Source organism: Diuraphis noxia, unplaced genomic scaffold, assembly GCF_037042655.1.
Source record: "Diuraphis noxia isolate RWA-SAM2 unplaced genomic scaffold, SU_Dnox_SAM2 contig0001, whole genome shotgun sequence".
Lineage (NCBI taxonomy): Eukaryota > Metazoa > Arthropoda > Insecta > Hemiptera > Aphididae > Diuraphis > Diuraphis noxia.
In genome coordinates this window covers 40650263-40671045 of record NW_028301711.1, presented here as the reverse complement: position 1 = coordinate 40671045, position 20783 = coordinate 40650263, and the positions used below count along the sequence as shown (strand labels likewise).

Genomic DNA, 20783 nt, shown 5'->3' with positions numbered 1-20783 from the left:
GACAGTCTAGTAGGTCATCATTCTGCACACTAACAGCATAGCATTCACTTGTTATAAACGTTTGGTGGAACTTAGTTGAAATTTTTATTATTAGATAAAAATTTTTAAATTAAGTTTTTTTTAGTAAAACATTAAATCTTTTTTTTCAAACAGTACATTTTATTAAAAAATTAATTATTTAACAAAATAAAACTATTCTTAAAGTACTCCAACTTTTTGTCAATATCAAGATTTTGAAGAGCGTGTAGGTTTATATCTACTGTACTACGGTATGTATTTTAATCTCCTTCTTATTTTCTTAAGTAAATACCACCAATATTAAATTACACGAATTTTTACCCATATGTTTTTAAAATTTCTTTATTTCTATTACCGAACAGAATTTTTTTTTATTTTTTTTTTTTTTTGGTTGATAATTCATAAATATTTTATCTTCAAAAAAGTTAGTACCTATGTAAATTAGGTATTAGAGATTTTTTTTATATAATGTATTTTATAGACTTTATAATACCTAGTCTTTTAAGATTATAGAATTTAATTTAGATGCGATTAAAATTTTACGAGTGAATATCCAATTTTTTTCAAAATTTAAACTTGGGTAAAACCTTGTATTCAAATGTTAAGCTTATTATTGAATGAGTGCAATATTTTTTATCAACATCAATAATTAAATCATTGCATACCAAAAACGATTCTTAACGGAGATGACTTGTCAGCCTATATTGGGCTCCAGTCTACTATAAATATATTATTTTATGATCTATTATTGTGACATATACTATTATCATTATGCTTCTATTAATCGGTTACATTTATCTACAATATAAACCTAAGTTATTCTCTATAAATAAGGTATTAATATCTATACCAAAATGTAATCTATGACTATTATTAATACCTTTTACCTAAATTTTAATTTAATGTGGGCTAAAACTTGAGTTGTTGAAGCATTTGCGCCTTATTAAAAAAAAAAATTGCTGTTACAGTAATTTATTTTACAATTAGTAATATCGGGTAGGTTGAATTAATTTTTGCTGATAATAACATTGCATTCAAAAATCTCATTGTATTTAAAATACCAGTACATTAAAAGTTTAAAGTAAGTTTCTTTAGTACCTATCCATTTTTCAAAAACGGGAATTTTTTTAATTACGACAAAATCGCATAAACATTTTTATTTAAAATGTCTATAAAAAAATTGTGTATTATTTATTTTTAAGATCTTTTGGATACAGTACCTATGAATATTTTAAATTTAAATCGAAAAGTTTTACTATATCCATTATGAAATTTTAATCGGCATTAATAAAAGAATAAATACTTTTCAAAACAAAAATTTGAAATATTAAAAAAATTGCTATTATTTAAATAAAATGCTGATATAAGTTAAAATTTGTAAGTTATTTATTTTTGAGTTAAATCATAGGTACAAATAATTTTTACCTAACAAATCGTCTCCATTATTCGTACGATAATCAAATTAATTTAAATATCTATTACTTATAGATTCTAAATCCTGACTTCATATGGACATGCATGGTACTATAACTATGTAAAATATAGATGTGTTTAAATCAATTTATTGTAAGAGTATTTTAGAGTTATTAAAATGTATATATAAGTATTACTATGAAGTTTGAATGATAATAGTCCTTAAACGTTGTTGTACAAAAATATCAAATATATGTAACACCTGTCTGTTGAATCTAGTATTGGATAATGTTTATAATTAAAATTATTCTTGTACAACATTGAATATTTGATTGCGTGAGAACATAAAATGATAATTTGAGGAGGTATTATCGGGATGTTTCAAGTTTTTAGGATCAATAACTTTTGAATTAAAAACAATACAAATCGTTTGAGAATAAATCAAATATAAAATATATGTGTGAACAAAATGTCGTAAGACTTGAACTTCCGACCATGCATAACAAATCATTAATATTTTTTTTTTAATTTTACCCTTAAGTGCCGAACATAATCAATTTTATTTTAAAACAAAAATAGAAAAAGACCATACATAATTCTAGATAGTTTTATACATTTAAATATATGATCTGTAAATATTTTAAGTCTTTTAAATTATTATTTTATTTACTACCAAAAATAATCAAAATGAATTGAATGAAAAATATTAAAATTATTCACAATTATCTTTAAAGGAAACTATATACCTACACTCAAGCGACAGATTCTGGTTAAAATTCTAGTTTAAAACGTTATTTTCTTTTATGTGTATATTATTTACAGCACCTAAACACTTTTTAAGTAATGGTAATTAAAATACATTGGTTATTTTACTAAAACTAAACTGTTTTATACACGACATGTACCAGGTGATGTGTGCAATCTTGACATTTTGACATATCGTTAATGATATTTTATTTACCTTTAGAAGTTGTGATTGGGTGTAATGAGAAAATGTAATAACAATTATGAAGCCATCGACATTTAATATCTGTCAATCAAAAAATTAATTAATTTTCCTTATATAAATATTAATAATCTTGACCCTTGTTCAATCATCACCTTAACGTTACTTGATGTATTTTAATTATTTTCAGTTATTGGATATTTACTTATAACTCCTGCTTAATATTAAAACAGGGACACGATCTCTATAAATAAGATCGACAACGGCTGACAATTATCAGTTCACCAAAATTCTGCAAACCATATCCACAATTTTCTAAATATTTTATTCAAACAAGGTATATAGAATTTTATACATGAATTTAGGCATAATTTTATAAGGGTAGTAGATATTTTGGAGGTATTTTAGTTCAATATTTAAAAGTTGTATTTGGGTGTAACTTGGGTAATTTATATATAATCCAAAACTTAATTTAACTTTTTTTTTGTTTTTGTATTATTTATTTTAGAATACAATGAAGATAAGTCTATATTTGAGTGTACTCCTCTTGGCATTATTGATCGAAATCGCAACAGCTAATGTTAGAATTCAACGTTCGCCTCAACAATACTGTGGTTCAAAATTGGCAGACATCATGAAAATTCTATGTAAAAACAAATACAATGGGCCGAATGGACAAAAAAGAAATCAAATTGGTAAGTTAATAATTTATACCTCACTTTAAAGTTTAAGCTAACCTAAGAATAATAATAAAATTCTAAGATACGTAAATTTAGATTACCTAATTCATCATTGTTAATTCAAATTGAAAGTTCTTACAACTTAACAAATTCTAATACAAAATAATGAAGAAAAAGTTTTATTTTCTCAGTATAGGATTTTAATAATTAATTAACACATTACTAAACTGTATTAGAGAAAAAAAATTACCTATTTACTCCATTCAAAATCTAAACATTATTAAAATAATAAGACTTTAATATTTTATTAACAGATTCTGATGTATGGGATTACAAAGACCTAGAAGAATACAGTGCTATGGACTACCCATACCTACCTAAGAAAATAGCAATGGCATTTATGCCCTCACGCTTATTTCGCCCTAACAAAAGAAGTATCATCGATGAATGTTGCCGCAGACCCTGCTATTTATCTGAACTAAAAACTTATTGTGCAAGTCAGTAGTGATTGACTTAGTTATAAGTGATGTTAGTCGCTGAATAAACTATTATTACCTATATATACATAATATATCTATTTATTAAAATCCATTCCTCAATGGGCTTCATGGGGGGATGATTGTGCATAAAATATATCGTATAAAAGGATAAACATATTTCATATAAAAATGATATGTAGCATAAGTGTCTGACAATAAATACAGCAATTATTGAGATTCTAATTTTATTTTACAAATGTCTTCTCGGTGAATAATGAAACTATTAAATTTACTTTTAATACACAAAATAGTTAATTCAAATCTAAGTATTTAATACTAAATTCAAGTAGGTAAATTTCTAAATTGTAGATACCTGTCTAACTAAATATAACTATGTAAGCAATTAATGTATTGTTATTTATTATAAATTATAACATAACATTTAATAGGTATTGAATAATAAATATGATAAATATTTATTATGTTCTAGTAAAAATAATTGGATGACAATAATATATGATATAATATAAAATTAATTGTATACATTTTATTTCTACTTAGATATTATACTACAATTTTGTATAATTTTTAATTTTTATTAGGTAAATTTCGTAATAATTTATTAGACATTATCCGTGCTAAAAATTAATTTTTACAAATAGATATAAAACAAATGTCTACTATATAAAGTCTAATCCATATTTAAATAATGATAAACCAACTTAATTTGTTACTTGCCATAATTTATTCAAGTGCATAACTGTTCGACTTAGGAAACGTAGTTGGCGGCCGACTTGTGCTCAAGGGCGTGGCAATACTATGTTGGTATGTAGACAATTGGGACGTATCATAATAGGATCCCCGATAATATTTATGAGAAAGATAGACTACTAATGGATCCGACTATAAAACTGTAACTTACGAGTATCGATATAATTGTTAAAAACAATACAATTAACCCTTATGTAAAAATATACCTAGCAACGAATTGCAGTATTATTCCAAATATTAAACGTTATAGCATGCTAGTATTTGCACTTCAGTAGCTTTTCCAATGGAAAAATGAATCTAGTTAGAGCATTGGGGAGGTCCAAATTTTTAAATCCATAGTAGTTTTCAAGAGAAATGGGGGGAAAAAAACAAGAATTTTTAAGCAAAATTGGTTTTTGAGATAATCTATTTTGCATATTTGTGTAATCATCTATAAAACAAATTACCCCAACTACATTAAATTTTAATTGAATGTTTATATTAGAATTTCTTATACTTGAATTCAAAATATTTCAATTTTTTTTAACGTTTTAACACACATTTGAAACTTTCAATCTTTTTAATTTTTTTTTTTTTAAATGGCAATAAAATTTTATTCGTTTAGTAAAAAAGCTTAAAAATTAATATATTGTCATTATGGTAGTTAAACAAATATTAAAAATACATAATCACGATTTATTTTAATAAGCATTTAAAGTTCGAATTTTGATAAAATATGTAAAAATCACGAAAATTTGCAAATTATAATATTGAGTAAAAATTCATAAAAATGTATTATTATTATCTAAGATTTAAAATTCAATACTAGATTCTTCATAAGTTAGTTTACTTTTATCAAATAAAAAATATCTACCGGAAAATCAAATTAAATTTATATAAGCGTTTGAATTTCAAAATTTTACAACATTGGATATTCACTCGATTTCTCTTGTTTATTTTATCGATTCCTGTACTTCACACAATTTTCTAAATATTTCAACATTTTTTTACTTATTTATAGACATAAGATTTTTAATTTTCAATTTTTTTTTTAGGTTTTTATTGTATACATTTCAATAAAATATTATTCGTTCAGTCAAAAAGGTTGAAAATTACATACAATATAAGGTTCCTGATACATTTAGGTATATATAACAGCAGTTGGAAAATATCAATAATATGACGTGAGCACGTTTTTTTCTATCACTGTTTAAACTTCAAATTTTTACAAAATTTATTAATTATTTAGGTGTAGAAAATTTTTTAAAAGTTTAATTTTTATAACTAAAATTTTATTGAAAGTTTAAAATAAGGTTTCAAGTAGTTTATTTTCTAACAAAAAAAATCCAAAAGTTCAAATTTGGACGAAATTACATATTAAATAACTAAGAATAACAATTTTAGCAATTAGTAGATAATAGTATTAAAAAAAGGATAGAAAATATTTACGATATTTAAAATATTACATTGTGAATTAAACAATGATGCCTAAAATTTAACGCATAGTTATAATGATTGTATTTTAATCCAAAAAAACAAAATATATACATTACGATAGTAAAGCTATAGGTATAGCCAAACATTCCGAAAAATATTGATGACATTCAGAATATTCTAGATGATTTAAAACTAAAAATTTTGAGACGAAAATTTATTATTAATTATATACTACGTTTATATGATGGCGTTAAGACGCTCACACTATGTAGTTTAAGAATTTAAAACCGATTTAATTTCAAACTGTTTCAAATGTTTTAACGCCATCATATATAAATGTAGTAAATGATAATGCTTGTAATATTATAATTAATATAATTTTATTTACTCTAAAATAGTAGACGATTTAAAAATTGTATGTTAAAAAATATTATATATCATATATTATATAGGTGGAACACTCAAAAGTGTCTCGAACATTTTAATAAAATGTCTACAATCCATACAATATACCTACACAATAATTTTTAAGTTCCTTTAATTCTTTGATTACTCAAAGATAATTAGTAATTTAAAGTAAAAAATACTATTAATTACCTACACTAACTTTTCAATAATTAGTCGAAAATATATTAAAGATAGTTTAATTCTTAAACAGAATTTTTATATGCAGATTTTGAAGAACGCAATTCATTATAGCTACTCTTTCAATATGACTGGAAATTATTATTAAAAGCTGTTAGTTTAACCTTCACAAATCAGGTAAAGAAAAATATAAGCTTTAGAACTAAGTAATAATGACTAATGAGTATAAACAAAATTCTGAACTAGGTAAATACTTGAAATTTTTTCTGGATTACCATTATTAAGGCCAGAAGAAATTAAAAATTGCTTTATAAAAGATCTATATAATACCTAATAATAATAAAAACCTAATAATCAGGGATTTGTATGCAATAAAAAATTTTAGAATATGCAAAAATATGCATTTTAATTTCTATCTTAGATTTTATATTGATCGACATACTTTTATTAATTGTGTTTATCTTTCTCCGTAAAACTATTCAAATATTCAATCTTTAATCACATACTTATTGTACCATAAGATTGTATTTATAAAAATAAAATTTGTGTTTGACAAAAAAACCAAGTTTTATACTTTAATCAGCAGAGCTAGAATGAAATACGAAATAATAATTACGAAATATACTATAAAACATGCATTTTTCGCATTCAAAAATGTATGAGTAAAATAAATAGATTTGACATTATAAAAGCTCTTTCATTTAAACAATAGAAACTTAAAAAATATAACCATTTGTTTGATTATTATTAAAATAGCAGTTTAATGCACATCTTATAATTTTCTTTTAACAATGCCTGTGTTCTAATTTGCAGATCACTGACAATACCCTAGGTCTGTATAAATGGTAAAGGATATGTTTTTTTAAACTAATTTGAGTAGTACCTGCAAATTTGTGAGACTCAGCTATTGTACTACCTGTAAAACTCCGGGGCCTAACTAATATAAGTAAGGATCTTGCAGACCCAACTAGTAAACTTCGGATAATTGACTAGGTGGGGGTGACAACCAGTTGTTGCCAGACTGAGGACCAAACGACCGGTCGCCACCGGCTACGTTTCTTAAGTTTAACAGAATACTATACCTACTTCAGCCGAAATTTTAGATACCTAATCCTATTTCTTGTAACGCATATTATATTATATAAGTCATGGCAGCAAATCAAAAAAGTTTGATATACCTACTTTATCTGTCATATATTTTGTTTTTTAAATATTTTAAGTAACAGATATTATATTACAAGATTCAATGGGTGGATGGGGGGGAGACCTTTTGTCGTGGGATATATGAACCTAAAAAGTCGTGGGCCTAATGGGTTTGTCAGCGAATCAAGCACACGCCAGAGCTGCCTAATCTAAATAAAAATTTATTTTGTATATAACCTGATATAAAATATATATTATTTTCCGTGTGAATCAGTAATTGACTTTTTCTTTTATGAAATTTCTCTAGATAAATAAATTGTTAGCTAGAGATTCTGTCAAAATGTCTATGTAATATACTTTTTTTATGTGATACGATTTGTAAGTACTTCTAGCACTATATATTCTTGGCACAATTTATTTATTTCAGTAATAGTTGCAAATAAAATTTTCAATTAATCACCGAATTTAAATGTACCTATATATACCTAAACCTTTTCATGTTTTTGCGCGATTAATCACAGCGTTTCTTAAGATAGGGACGCGAGCAATTGTCTATAATAGTGTGCAAGACACTTGATATGGTGGCATGGTGCAAAATAGAAAATTTAGTTGGTGGTTATCAGAAAAAAATTCACAAAATCTAAAAAAATCTACATAAAAATAAGTCACAAAAAAAAAAAAAACAAAAATATAAAATATAATTATTTTTCTCGTGGAGGTAAGTTGTAATTATAGTGATTAATGAGATTGTGTCAATATTTAATATTAGGTTGGTTTCTACTTATTCCTAAGATGGTACTCATGATTATAATTATTGCTTTATACCTAGCTATGTAGGTATAGACTTTAATCAAATATGTACCATAATATTAGCTAATAAATAATAACTAATTAGGAAGAGTTACCAAAAAATAGATATAAAATAAATGTATAATACTATTACCTCACTACCTCAGGTATCTATCTATTATATATTAATATAATATAGGAAGATACGCTATTCATAGAAATACAACATATTTTAAATAAATCGATTAGTTAATAAATTATAAATTTATAATATACCACAATTAAAGAATATAAACCTTAAAATTTAAATCGTGTTACCTACAACCATTGATTAAATATACAATTTAATATTTATATCATAGACCTTATGTCCTTATAAGGTCTACGATTTATATAGACACAATTTTTATTTCTTTGATTCTTTTTGATACCGGCACAAGGCACTGATAAAGTGATAACTGATATATCTTTGATAACAGGAGGCACGTCGCACGTGATTGATGATTGTTTACTTAGTAACAATTAGGTCTAGATTCTAGGTACCCCTCAATGTGGCGTTTAAACGAACGAACTTTCCCAAGTCTCGTTTCCCCCCTAAACTCATTTTTAAACTTTAAAATTCCGATGACCCTATCGATTCAATGGGAGAGACTTTGCAAGAACGACAAACGAACGAATTAGAAGCGTTGAAAGTAAATTTTTTAATTTATAATGTTTCAATCTCCATTCAGAAACAATAAACAATAAACATTAATGTTTAAAATGATTTTTTCTTGTCCAGTCGATTTTTAATGATCAGTTAACGGACAACAATGAGTGTACAGCTGGTGATGTTTGGAAACCATTAGATATTACTATTACAGTATTTCCCGAAGGATTCACAAACTTGCAACAAAATAACATTCTAGTTGAACTGCATGTCAAGGCATTTGAAAATTATCCTAATGAGTAAGTTTTGACATTGAAAATAACGTCTTCTACTTCCTGTATTAGATTAATATTTGTGCACTCAACTGAGTAAAATAAAATTATATAAATATTATCCCAATATTCAATTTTTAACTACATATAAAAATATCTATACATATTGCTCACTGTTTATACTTCTGTAAAACCATTGCACCTGACTTGTGTATCAATTTGAGACGATTGCTTTGCTTTATGAGTTGTACAGAAGATAATCTGGTGATGTTTAATTTAAATGGTTTCTCAAGATTCCCCTGTCAATAAGCAGAACTACTTTAAAAAATTAAAAATAATTGAATTACTTATATACTCGCTAAACATCTATGATTATGATACCAATTATATGAGTGCACTTTCAGATTAATGCCTTAAACAATGTTTTGAAAAGAAAAAAACCCTACAAATTACCATTGGTATTAAATTACATTTTGTTCCTTGCATATTTAAACTTACCCTTATAAACAATTTAACTAGAATATATTTTATGTGTAATATTTTAATTTGTATTGCAGAATACCATTGATAAATCTTAAAAATGCCAAAGGTATACCAGCAAACTATCTCATGCAATTAGAAAAACAATTAAATGAATCAGCTTCTAAAATAGTAGGCGAAGTAATGGTATTTGAACTCGTTCAACAAGTTCAGGTAACTAAAATTAAATAATTTATAAAATATTAGTAATTATGTGTAATTATTTAAATTGGCTAATATATTCGTTTGAAAAAATGTATTTTTTTATTTAGAATTTTCTTTCTCTTTATAATAAACCACAATATGCTTCATTTTATGAAGAAATGATGTCAAGAAAGCAACAAAAAGAATTTGAAGAAAGGGAAACTAAAAAGCAAGAAGTCGAATTGACTGTAAATATATCTTTATATATACATTAATTATATAATAGAACTTAATCTATTGCAATTTTAAAAATATTAGAAACAATTGATTCACAATGAAATGTCTAAAAAAAGAGAAGCTCTTAAAGAAGAATTACGAATGCATAAAAATAAAACAAGACATAACACTATTGAAACTCTAATGGATGAAGATGAAGAAGATAATTTAGATTTGAAGTAAGTAAAATGGGTACTAACACTACTAAACAAAATATGTACCTATGATGAATCTAATTATTCTAATTTAATATTGATAAAAATATTATTGCACATCAATTTTATTATACATTAAAAAATATAATACCACATTTCAATTGTTATAAACAATATAAGGATACAATTAAGATACAATATTCATGTAAAAAAATACTTAGTTTCTTTTACGTATTATTTATAATTAGTTAAAAATATAATAAATCAATTTTTACTAATTTTTCACATAATGCATATTAATTATTAATCAATTTATCAATTTATGTATTTTTAAAAACTAATTTATAATTTTTAAATATATTCATCAATCATAAATACATTTTATATGTCAATATTATAATATTAAATGTGTAAAATATTATAAAATTAGTTTTATTTAATTTAAGAATATTGTTTTAAGAGGATGTGGTACCTGCACGTGTTGTCTCTGTCTTACTAGTACGAACTCAGCAAATTATATGCTAATCTGATCAAATTTTGCTTTGTTAGTTTAGAATTTAGAGTGGTCAATTACCATATAAATCTCATAGGTTTTTTATTCTATATTAATTTAAAAGCGAGATATGAGTATTTTAAAATTTTAAATTGTTTGTAAATCTCAAAATACTTATATCTCGAGTTAGAATTAAGTATAGCAAAAAGTCTATGAGATTGACTAGATAATGATCTTAACTGAAATTTTATAAAATATAAATTCACTCTTAATTTTAAACTAACATAGCTAAACATGATCTGCTGAGCATAAAATTTGCTATGCTTGTAAGATGGAGGCAACACATGCCGATATTACATTCTCTTAAAAAAGTTTTATAAATTAAAATTAGGTACCCAGCGTATTGCATATTTGATCTGTATTAAAATTTTAACCATAATATATTTTTCAGAGAACTATCGTGTTCATTAAATACCAATTCACCATTGAAAATAAATATTCATCAAAAAGTAATGTAATTTTTTAGTAATGTATTTATTTGATTTTATTTGAGTTCTTTTAGTTTATCACAATGAATTTGAAATAAACTATGTTCTTTTAATAATCAATTATAATATACATGTATAATAACATATAATTTATAATTTATAAAGTATTATTTTATTTATTTTAAGGATCAAATAGATGAAAGCAATTGGAATGATAACCATATTTTTGAGTATAATTCTACGTCTTCCAGATCTAGACTTGATAAGGAATTTGTTATTTTGGATTGGCTCGGTAAAGGAGCATTTGGAGATGTGCTCAAGGTTTGATAATGCTGCTCATTTTCATTATTTTCACTCAATTAATCTTAGTTACATATTTTCATATACTATTTGTTGATACTGTACATTTACTTTAACAAATTAAATCTATTTAACCTTCAGTAGGTTGTGTGATTTTATTCGGCCTGCAAGGTAAGAATTTCCCTAGGTTAAACATAATATATTTTTTTTAATGTCATTTTAAATCAAAATTTTATTGTATGTAAAAAAATTCAAAATTTAATTAATACTTTAACAATTTTCAAAATTTTAATTTATCATACAATTTCACTTCATCATATTTAATAATGAAATATAAATGGAAGCTCATATCTCACCATTCTTACCTAAAACATTGTTTAAAATTAATGGGCGAATAATTTACCTAATCGACCTACTAAAGGTTAACCTAAATTTAATATTTTTAAACAGAAGTTTGATGAAAAAAAATAAGTTATGGTTAACTGTCCAAAACTTTTTGGTTAAAGTATATGTATTTACTATAGAAAGGTAATTAATTGATTAAATATTTAAATAGGTAAAAAACAAACTAGATGACTGTCTATATGCTATAAAATGTATTGAATTAAATGAGAAGAATAAAAACCTCAATAGAAAAATTACTAGAGAAGTAAAACTATTATCACGTTTGAACCATGAAAACGTTGTCAGATATTTCAATTCTTGGATAGAAGCAGCTAAAGTCAGTCAAGAAGGTACACCTCAAAAAAATGTTAGTAAATATTATACCTATATCATTTATAATATTATTATTAATTTATTTTACACCTAAATTTTTAACTGATAAGAAATTTAATTTATTTTGTCATGTGAAATATTTTCTTGGACAAAATAAAATGAGAATAAACCTAATTTTTCGTAAATCTATTCATAACCTAGGAATTCTAAAAAGAAATTGCTTTGAATTTAAAAACCTTAATTGCTTAATTGTTTTATACCAACTATATCTATCCTTTGTTAGACCTAATCTTGAGTTTTGCTTGATTGTATGGAAAACAACCCAAATCTCTCATATAAACTTATGATTGGTTAATAATACAATGATATTGGTTTGGTTAGAAAACTATTAAGTGTAATTTCCATAAGATGCCAAATAAGTCCCTACTTTAGAATTTAGACAACTTAATATAGACATATTTTTTGTCTATAAACTTTTAAATCGATTATCCAGATCTACTGGAACAAATTTTTCTCAAGATGCAACTTATAATGCTCGTTAGTCTCAATTATTTTTTACCAACTTAGACAAAAACAATTTCATTTCTTACAGTCCACTTAGCCGTATGGTGATATCTTGTAATAACATTTCAAAATTTAATTTTTTTTTGATAATGTCAATAGATCTAAGATATTCCTAACCTAACCACTAACTAAACTTTTTTTTCATGTATCAAGTATTTAATTTTTACTTTAATTTTTGCGATTTACCTTTCCCTTTATCCTAGCTAATCATTATGACGTTTCTATATCTTATTGTATGCAAATATAATTGTATTTTATGTGTGCTCCTTTAATATCCTTTAATAGTATTTTTTTTTTTAGGAAATTTTATTTTGGAAACTTATGTTTTCATTTCCAATAAATATTATTATTGATGTGTCTAAAACATTTTGTCACTATAAAATCTTGTTGCTTTTAGAAAAAAAATAAAACTTCTGAAATATGGCCTTTGAAAGACATCAGTTGTGGTTGGAGATCATCAAATTTAAAAGAAGAAATTAATAGTGACAGTAGTTCAGATGAAGATGATGATTGGATAGCTTTTATGTAAATAACATTTAAGTTAACCCTACTATGTCATATAACCTAACCTTTAAGCCATTTTTTAAACCATACAAAAATATTTATTTTTTTCTTAAGTTTATATTTAACTGTTCTATATTTATTTATTTTTTTATTTGAATGTTTATTATTTGTTATTCATAATTATATAATTGTTGTTTAGTCATCAGTCTGATTCAGGAAAAGCAAATTTAAGTTCTTCTGAAAGTACAACTTATGACAGCTCAAGTCAAGGAATTAATAATGAAATTGAAGATACAATTGATAAAGTTGATCAGTTTATGTATATCCAAATGGAGTTCTGTGAAAAAAGCACACTTCGGTATTAAGTATAAATAATTATGGTCATGTATTTGAAACAAATTTTTAAATTATACAATCCATGATAATTTTCTAATTGTTTCATTTTTTTATGTTTTATTTTGTTTAGTAATGCAGTTGACAATGACCTATATAAAGAACCTAAAAGAGTGTGGCGACTACTAAGAGAAATTGTTGAAGGTCTTTCATATATTCATCAACAGGGAATAATTCATAGAGATTTAAAACCTGTTAATATATTCATAGATTCTGAAGACCATGTTAAAATCGGTGATTTCGGTTTAGCTACAACTGTAATTCAAAGGTATTATAAATTATTTATTATTAATGTATAAATAAATATATATATATATATATATATATATATATATATATATATATAGATACACAATTATCTATCAATAATACCTAAAAATAGTTTTAATATTTGTATTTAAATGGGTTTTAAAGACATATCCCTGAAATGGATTCAACAAATATTCAAGATATTTTTGTTGATACATCACAAACTGGAAATATTGGTACAGCTTTATATGTTGCACCTGAACTTAATATTTTAGGTCCTAAAGCTGTATACAACGAAGTAAGTTTAAATAATATATATATTTAGATGTCCCAAATATTGTATTCTCATTAATTACTCTATGAATAGATGAAGATTTTAATATATATTATTTTTATTTATGCTTGATATATTAGTAGTATTTTTTTAACATTTTATCTAAAAATTTTATTTCAATCAGCTATATTTAATAATTTTCTTATTAATATTTATTAATAATTTACTAATAAGAATAACTCAGTACTTGAGAGGTACAATGATCAAGTCCATTCTTCGAACTTTTCAGAAGAAACAAAAATCAAAAATTTTGCTTTTATAAATATTGCTTTTAAGCTTTATAACCTTCAATTTGGATATTTCATAATTATTTTTCTGTAATTAAAAGCTATCATAATAATATTTTAATTAGTTTTACTATGGAAACTGTTGCATAATTAGTAAATATTTTATACTAGGTACTTAAAAATCACGAAGTGGAACTTTAATGATTACAAAAACTGTAGACTTAGATTATAATATAATTTGCTTATAATAGCTAAAAATATTACTGGTCAAACTTAGATCATTTTTTTTTTTTTTTTAAAGCTACAGGGTAAAATTTTGAATAGAAATATGTCAAACCCTTATTTTCACAAAAAATAGATTTTTAGTTTTTACAAAACTATTTAAAATTATTTTATAGTTTTTACAACTTAATAATATAATTCTAAATATACAATTTAATAAAATCATCTTATTTTTTTCAGAAAGTTGATATTTATAGTTTAGGCATTATTTTTTTTGAAATGTGTCACAAACCATTTTCAACAGATATGGAAAGGATAAAAGTGTTGACTGATTTAAGAATGTATGAATGTATTTTACCAACAGAATATTTAAAATTTGGAGATCCTGCTCAAAAACATATTATTAAGTATGATAAATTGTTATAATTGATTACCAATATATCATATTGTATACTAATTTGTTCTAATGATAATGGCCAGGTGGTTATTAAATCATGATCCGTGTAAACGGCCTAATTCAACAGACATATTACAAAGCCAATATATACCACCCCCTAAATTGAAAGATACAGAATTGCACGAAATGGTGAGAAATACCCTTTCCAACTCAAAAAGTAAAAACTATAAGCACCTTATTGCTTCATGTTTTAACCAAGTAAATAAACAATTTTAATTATTATTTATAGTAATAATTATTTAAATAAAAATCCTATTAGAATTTTAAAAATGCATGGCTATCGATGTAGCTAAAATATACAATTTTTTTAAGAAGTATAAAACTGACAGCAATTGAGTATATTAAGATATTAAATTTGTATTTGGATATGTCACCATCTCTGTATTTTTAGTTTGTGGTGAATGTTTATTAATTAATGTACAAACTAATAATAAATTCTGAATAATACATCATGTAATGTTTATTATTATTTAGACACATAATCCTTCAAATCCATTTTTTTTTTAAAATAATAATATCTGATATCGTCTATTAATAATTCTCTATTTTTTTGATATTTAATTATGCGTATTATTTTACAGAAAGTCACTACTGTAGAGGATATAACATTTACTATGACAGCTGGAAAAAATGTTCTTCATCATGGTCGATTAGATAAAATTATTGATTTAGTAAAAGAAATATTTCAGCTTCATGGAGGTGTTTGGTTGTGTACTCCATTGTTAATGCCAGCATTGAATTCCATGGTCAATGAAAATACTGTAACTATGATGGCTAGGTGGGGTGGACTAACGTGTATACCTCATAACCTCAGAATTCCGTTTGCCAGATTCTTAGCACACAATCCTACAATTTCTAATTTAAAGCGATACTCAATTGATAGAGTTTACAGACAAAGAAGGGTTTATGGAGTTCATCCTCGTGAACTCTATGAGGCCGCCTTTGATATTATAAGTACCTCACAAGGTTGGTTACCAAAAAATAATTCTATAAACAGTTTAATTGTTTTTTTAATTTTTCAAGGTGATCTAATAGCTGAAGCAGAATTATTGTCAATTGCAGCAGAAATATTTAGTAAATTAAAAGAATTTAATGTTAATAACTGTATAATTCGTCTGAATCATATGTCATTGGTTCAAGGAATATTGATGTATTCTGGAATAGAAAGGGCTCGTCATTTAGAAATTTGTAGTTATTTTGCAAAATTCAAAGTAAACAATATTTATATTATTTAACCTATTTTTAAATTTTATAATGGTCTCATTCATATGATTTACAGCAAAATGATTTGACCTCAGAACAAATTGAAGAGTTAGAACTTTTAGGATTTGCTAATCATCAAATACATATAGCAATGAATTTTTTTTCAATGGAACATTCATTAGCTGACATGATTGAAGTATGTCGTAAGATAACAGTGCGCAAATCAAAATGTGGAATTTTTTCACGAGAAGGTCTGCATCATTTGGAAACAGTCATTAAACATATTGAATCATTAAATATCAAAGTAAATAGATAATTAAAATAACTTGTGTTTACATAATTAATTCAAGCCTTTTTTTTTAGTTTTCAGTTGTTATTGTACCTGGATTAATGAACATTATGCAATTTTATTCAGGATTAATATTTGAAATAGTCTATTACAACAAAAGTAAGAAGAATGTTGCAGAATATGATGTTCTAGCAGCTGGTGGTTGTTATGATAAGCTAATATCTTCATTTAGGTAATTTTACAATATTTTTAAATAAATACCTACTACTCATTTGTATATGCCTGTAGGAGGAATTTAGATATGTCCAATGATATAAAGCAAACAGCGATAGGTATTAGTTTTTCATTGGATAAACTAGCTGCAATGTTTCAAACAGAATCGTCAGGAATAGATGTTATATTATGTTCATCAAATAGCAGTAAAACAATGACTGAAGAAAAATTAAACATTGCCAAGGACTTATGGGCAATGGGAATTAAAACTCTAGTTTTGGATGTAGTACAGGTATAGTGTATAACTAATTTAATTTAAATATTAACTATTGACAGATTAGAAGCTTAAATTGTATTTAAAGCAAAAATACCCTAATCTCTTTGTAATATATTTGCTTTCACAGAGACTTGGTTAACGAATGAATTAAATTCTAATGACATAATTTTTAATGATTTTTCTATGTATATGTGTGTGTGTGTGTGTGATAGAATCCCCTATGTTTGAAAAAAGAGAAAAGATACTTATTACAGTTAATAATTAAATAAATTCTAAAATTCTGAATGTATGTTTTCCGAACATTGAAAATATATTTTTCTTATAAAATTAAGACTTAAGCAAATAATTATTAGTTGTATTTTTTTTCCAATACATGCTTAAAAACTGTTTTTGAAATAGTTTCATTAGTGAAATATTAATAAATCAGGGCCGTATTTAGAGGGGAGTTACAGGGTACTGTTGCCCCAGCGGCTGAGTAGGAGAGGGCGGCTAATTTTTTTATAATTTAAATTTGTATTTTGTATAATGATTAATGAGGTGTATTTTTTTTGTTGCCCCTTGGTGTCTAATTCCTAAATACGACCCTGTTCCCAATACTAATTTTATATTGCTTTATGATTTCAATCTACCTTGTACAAATTTTTCCCAACCTGAACATCTTTCTTTATATACCTAATTTATTATCATCTAAATATTATAGAATCATCCTATACCAATACCTACATCACATTAAATTTAAATTATGTAAATGTAAATGAGAATTATGATCCCATTGTTAAAGTAGGTAGATAAATGCCACAGCTTCTTCCCCATTAAATGGTCACTATCAATGTTAAGATTATAGTTGCTTAAATAATAATTACAAACTATATAACTTGATTAAAGGTGATGATGTTCAGTGCAAGTTCAATGAATTGCTTTAACGGATTTAGCAACAAAAACTAGGGAAAAAAATATTAACTTTATTTACTTAAATATACATAATTTTATAAATAACTACAAGATAATACTTATACCTCAAAATATCCTGTATACCTCAGTCAAAAATTGAAAAAGCCAAAAACAAAGTGTTCTCAAACATAGATTTCAAAATTTCTTATTTATAAAATTGTTTTTTTTTTTCAAGATTTTCTCTCTTGAAAATAGAATGCATAACATGTTTATTTTAAAAATTAATGAATCTTTGTTAAAATATTTTTTAGAAATAAAGTAAAAAAATGTTTTAACAAAAACCAGATCTACCTGTTTAAATATCAAAATATTTCTATTGAGGGTAATAATGAAATGTAAACTACTATATGATAAACATGATATTAGTTACCTATTAAATAGTATTTATGATAACAATACTTTATCTACTATAATTATATTATATTATAATTATTATTATAAATAATTTATATTATATTATTATATACTATAATTCTATCTGAAATATATTTAATTTATATTGAACCAATGGGTATATTTAGAGAACTACACTAAAATTGTATTAATACCTGGCAATATATTTTCAGCATTTTTTAGATAATGCTCTTTTATTTAAATCTATAATTATATCATTTCTGTTTAACAAATCTTCAATTCAGTATTTTCCTTATTATAGAATAATATTCATTTATATTAAATTAATATCATCTATACTTTAAAAATGAAAATAGGATGTGATTATTGACCTATTTCTAAAATATAAATTATACTAAAAATATTTTTTAAGGTATTAAATATAATGAATTGACAGTAAATTTTTCTCAAATGTATTCCAAGGTACTACATATACTCGTATTTAAAAAAGGCTAATACTATTAAAAATTTAAATTTATTAAAACAATCAATGATTGAAAAATTTATTTTTAACCCAAACAGATTTAATCTACTCAGATATTAAAAAAGCAATAAGCTAATAAATTACTTTTACAGAAACTTTTCAGTTTTAAAGGATCCTTTTCTTTTGTGGTTTTCTTATTTTCTATCTAAAAAAAAACCCTATCTGTTAAATATAAATACCAAATTTCTCATAAAACGGTAGTTATTTTAATAGTCCCTCAAAATGACCAATCATCACCATTACTTATTCTGTTTTTAATAACAATATTACACAACTATTAAAATACTAAAAATATTACTGTTTGCAAATGATGCCTTAATATTTAAATATTTAGATCAAATTTAAATAATTTTAAAGATTTACAAACTAATGTAAATAATTATCAATTAAAATAGAAGATAAAATAAATTGCTGTCAAATATATTGTTGACTCTTTAACACAGATCTTTAGCGATAAGATTTTTGTGTTGTTAGTAAATAATAAATAATATTAAATATGCAAATTTTTCTAGAATTAACTATTATGTTATGTTTAAATAAAACATACTCATCTTTATATGTTAATCATTTTTACAGACTTTGGAACAAATTCAAGATTATTGCACGGAATTATATGTGAAAAATATTGTCATGTTGAAAGAATCAAAATCAGTAATATTAAGACAGTTAATGGAAGATAAGTTAGTAGAATAATCCAAAATTGTTAACATTTTTACTGTAATATACATTTTAGATTTCAGGATAAGATAATGACTGTTACTGAATTTATAGAATCAATGCGGCGTAAAAGAAGACAGAATAGTTTAACAACTATCATACCTCAGACTAATAATATTGTTAAAAATGAATCTAGAGCCACCAATGAAAACCAATATATAAATATAATGTTTTTAACTGAAGAAAAGCTGGTCACTTCTATTAAACGTCGTTATGAGAGTCAGGTACCTATAACTATAACCTATATCATGTATCATATTAATATTTTTCTATATCCACTAAAAATTTGTTTATGTCACTTAATTTATAGATTTCAAATGCTGTTTCAAAAACTTTACTAAAATTATCTCCAAAAATACGTGTTGAAATACTAGTACTTAATGTTGATGCGGAACTAATTAAAGCATTAGGAGCATTGATGGACTTAGAAACTATAGAAAGTGACATTTCTATTTTAATTAAAAGGTACAAATTAAAAGGTTACTTTTTATTAAGTTTAAATTTATAATGCATAGTATGAATTATTGTTTTTCAGATTTTCACATCATAAAAAAGATTTGAATAAAGTATTCAATTATCTAGTTAACATAAAACATAAAAGTAATGATACTGTTTTTGTGTTTTATACATTAAGAGGAAACATATTTAAGTTACTAATCTGTTAAACATTTACTTAAACAAACCAACAAATTGTTTATCTAACAATTTTTGTACAAAATATTCACTGTGTATATGTGTTGAAAACAATTTATACTTTTGAAATTATTAATAACTGGAAATAACAGTTTATACTTATTTTTTTATATAATCTTTATTAGCCCTCTGGCTAGTAGGTTAGTAGCTGAATTTTTTTTTTTTAAAGCATATTTTTAATCTTCTGCTAGGAGATTTAGGAAATTCTTTGAAGAATAATCTTTATTTTTAAAAGCTGAGATAACTAGAGTGTCTTCCCAACAATTTTTGGGTACTTCTGTGTCAGTGGCATACGTGTGGAAGAGGGGTTGGGAAACAGGGAAATTAGCCCCCCTTCCCAAGAAGTTTTTTTATGTCATA

General features: G+C 24.4%; 2 protein-coding genes across 4 annotated transcripts; both read left to right on the top strand.

Moving 5' to 3' along the window:
* LOC107169120 (LIRP-like) lies at positions 1-3617 on the top strand. Of its 2 annotated transcripts, XM_015518765.2 has the most exons (4): positions 1-269; positions 2568-2714; positions 2886-3072; positions 3372-3617. In XM_015518765.2, the coding sequence occupies exons 3-4, from the start codon at positions 2892-2894 to the stop codon at positions 3560-3562; spliced, it is 372 nt and encodes a 123-aa protein (XP_015374251.1). In that variant the 5' UTR covers positions 1-269; positions 2568-2714; positions 2886-2891; the 3' UTR covers positions 3563-3617. The 2 variants fall into 2 exon arrangements, with proteins under 2 accessions (XP_015374251.1, XP_089072051.1); XM_089215925.1 differs by lacking the exon at positions 2568-2714.
* A 5108-nt stretch (positions 3618-8725) lies between these two features.
* Gcn2 (eukaryotic translation initiation factor 2 alpha kinase Gcn2) lies at positions 8726-20519 on the top strand. Of its 2 annotated transcripts, XM_015518762.2 has the most exons (23): positions 8726-8932; positions 9022-9188; positions 9719-9854; positions 9953-10072; positions 10143-10279; positions 11200-11257; positions 11423-11557; positions 12093-12287; positions 13215-13342; positions 13521-13679; positions 13788-13982; positions 14129-14261; positions 14987-15153; positions 15227-15401; positions 15785-16169; positions 16227-16414; positions 16483-16710; positions 16770-16927; positions 16984-17200; positions 19590-19693; positions 19747-19954; positions 20041-20195; positions 20266-20519. In XM_015518762.2, the coding sequence occupies exons 1-23, from the start codon at positions 8882-8884 to the stop codon at positions 20393-20395; spliced, it is 3729 nt and encodes a 1242-aa protein (XP_015374248.1). In that variant the 5' UTR covers positions 8726-8881; the 3' UTR covers positions 20396-20519. The 2 variants fall into 2 exon arrangements, with proteins under 2 accessions (XP_015374248.1, XP_015374249.1); XM_015518763.2 differs by lacking the exons at positions 20041-20195; positions 20266-20519 and having other exon boundaries at positions 19785-19945.
* Positions 20520-20783: the final 264 nt, after the last annotated feature.

Excerpts from the sequence above, each read along its gene's own strand:
- Gcn2 (XM_015518762.2), top strand. The coding sequence starts at position 8,882 with ATGGGAGAGACTTTGCAAGAACGACAAACGAACGAATTAGAAGCGTTG. Across the intron at positions 12,288-13,214 it reads AAGGTACACCTCAAAAAAAT|AAAAAAAATAAAACTTCTGA; the intron begins GTTAGTAAATAT and ends TGTTGCTTTTAG. Across the intron at positions 16,711-16,769 it reads TTGAATCATTAAATATCAAA|TTTTCAGTTGTTATTGTACC; the intron begins GTAAATAGATAA and ends CTTTTTTTTTAG.
- LOC107169120 (XM_089215925.1), top strand. The coding sequence starts at position 2,892 with ATGAAGATAAGTCTATATTTGAGTGTACTCCTCTTGGCATTATTGATC. Across the intron at positions 3,073-3,371 it reads ACAAAAAAGAAATCAAATTG|ATTCTGATGTATGGGATTAC; the intron begins GTAAGTTAATAA and ends TTTTATTAACAG.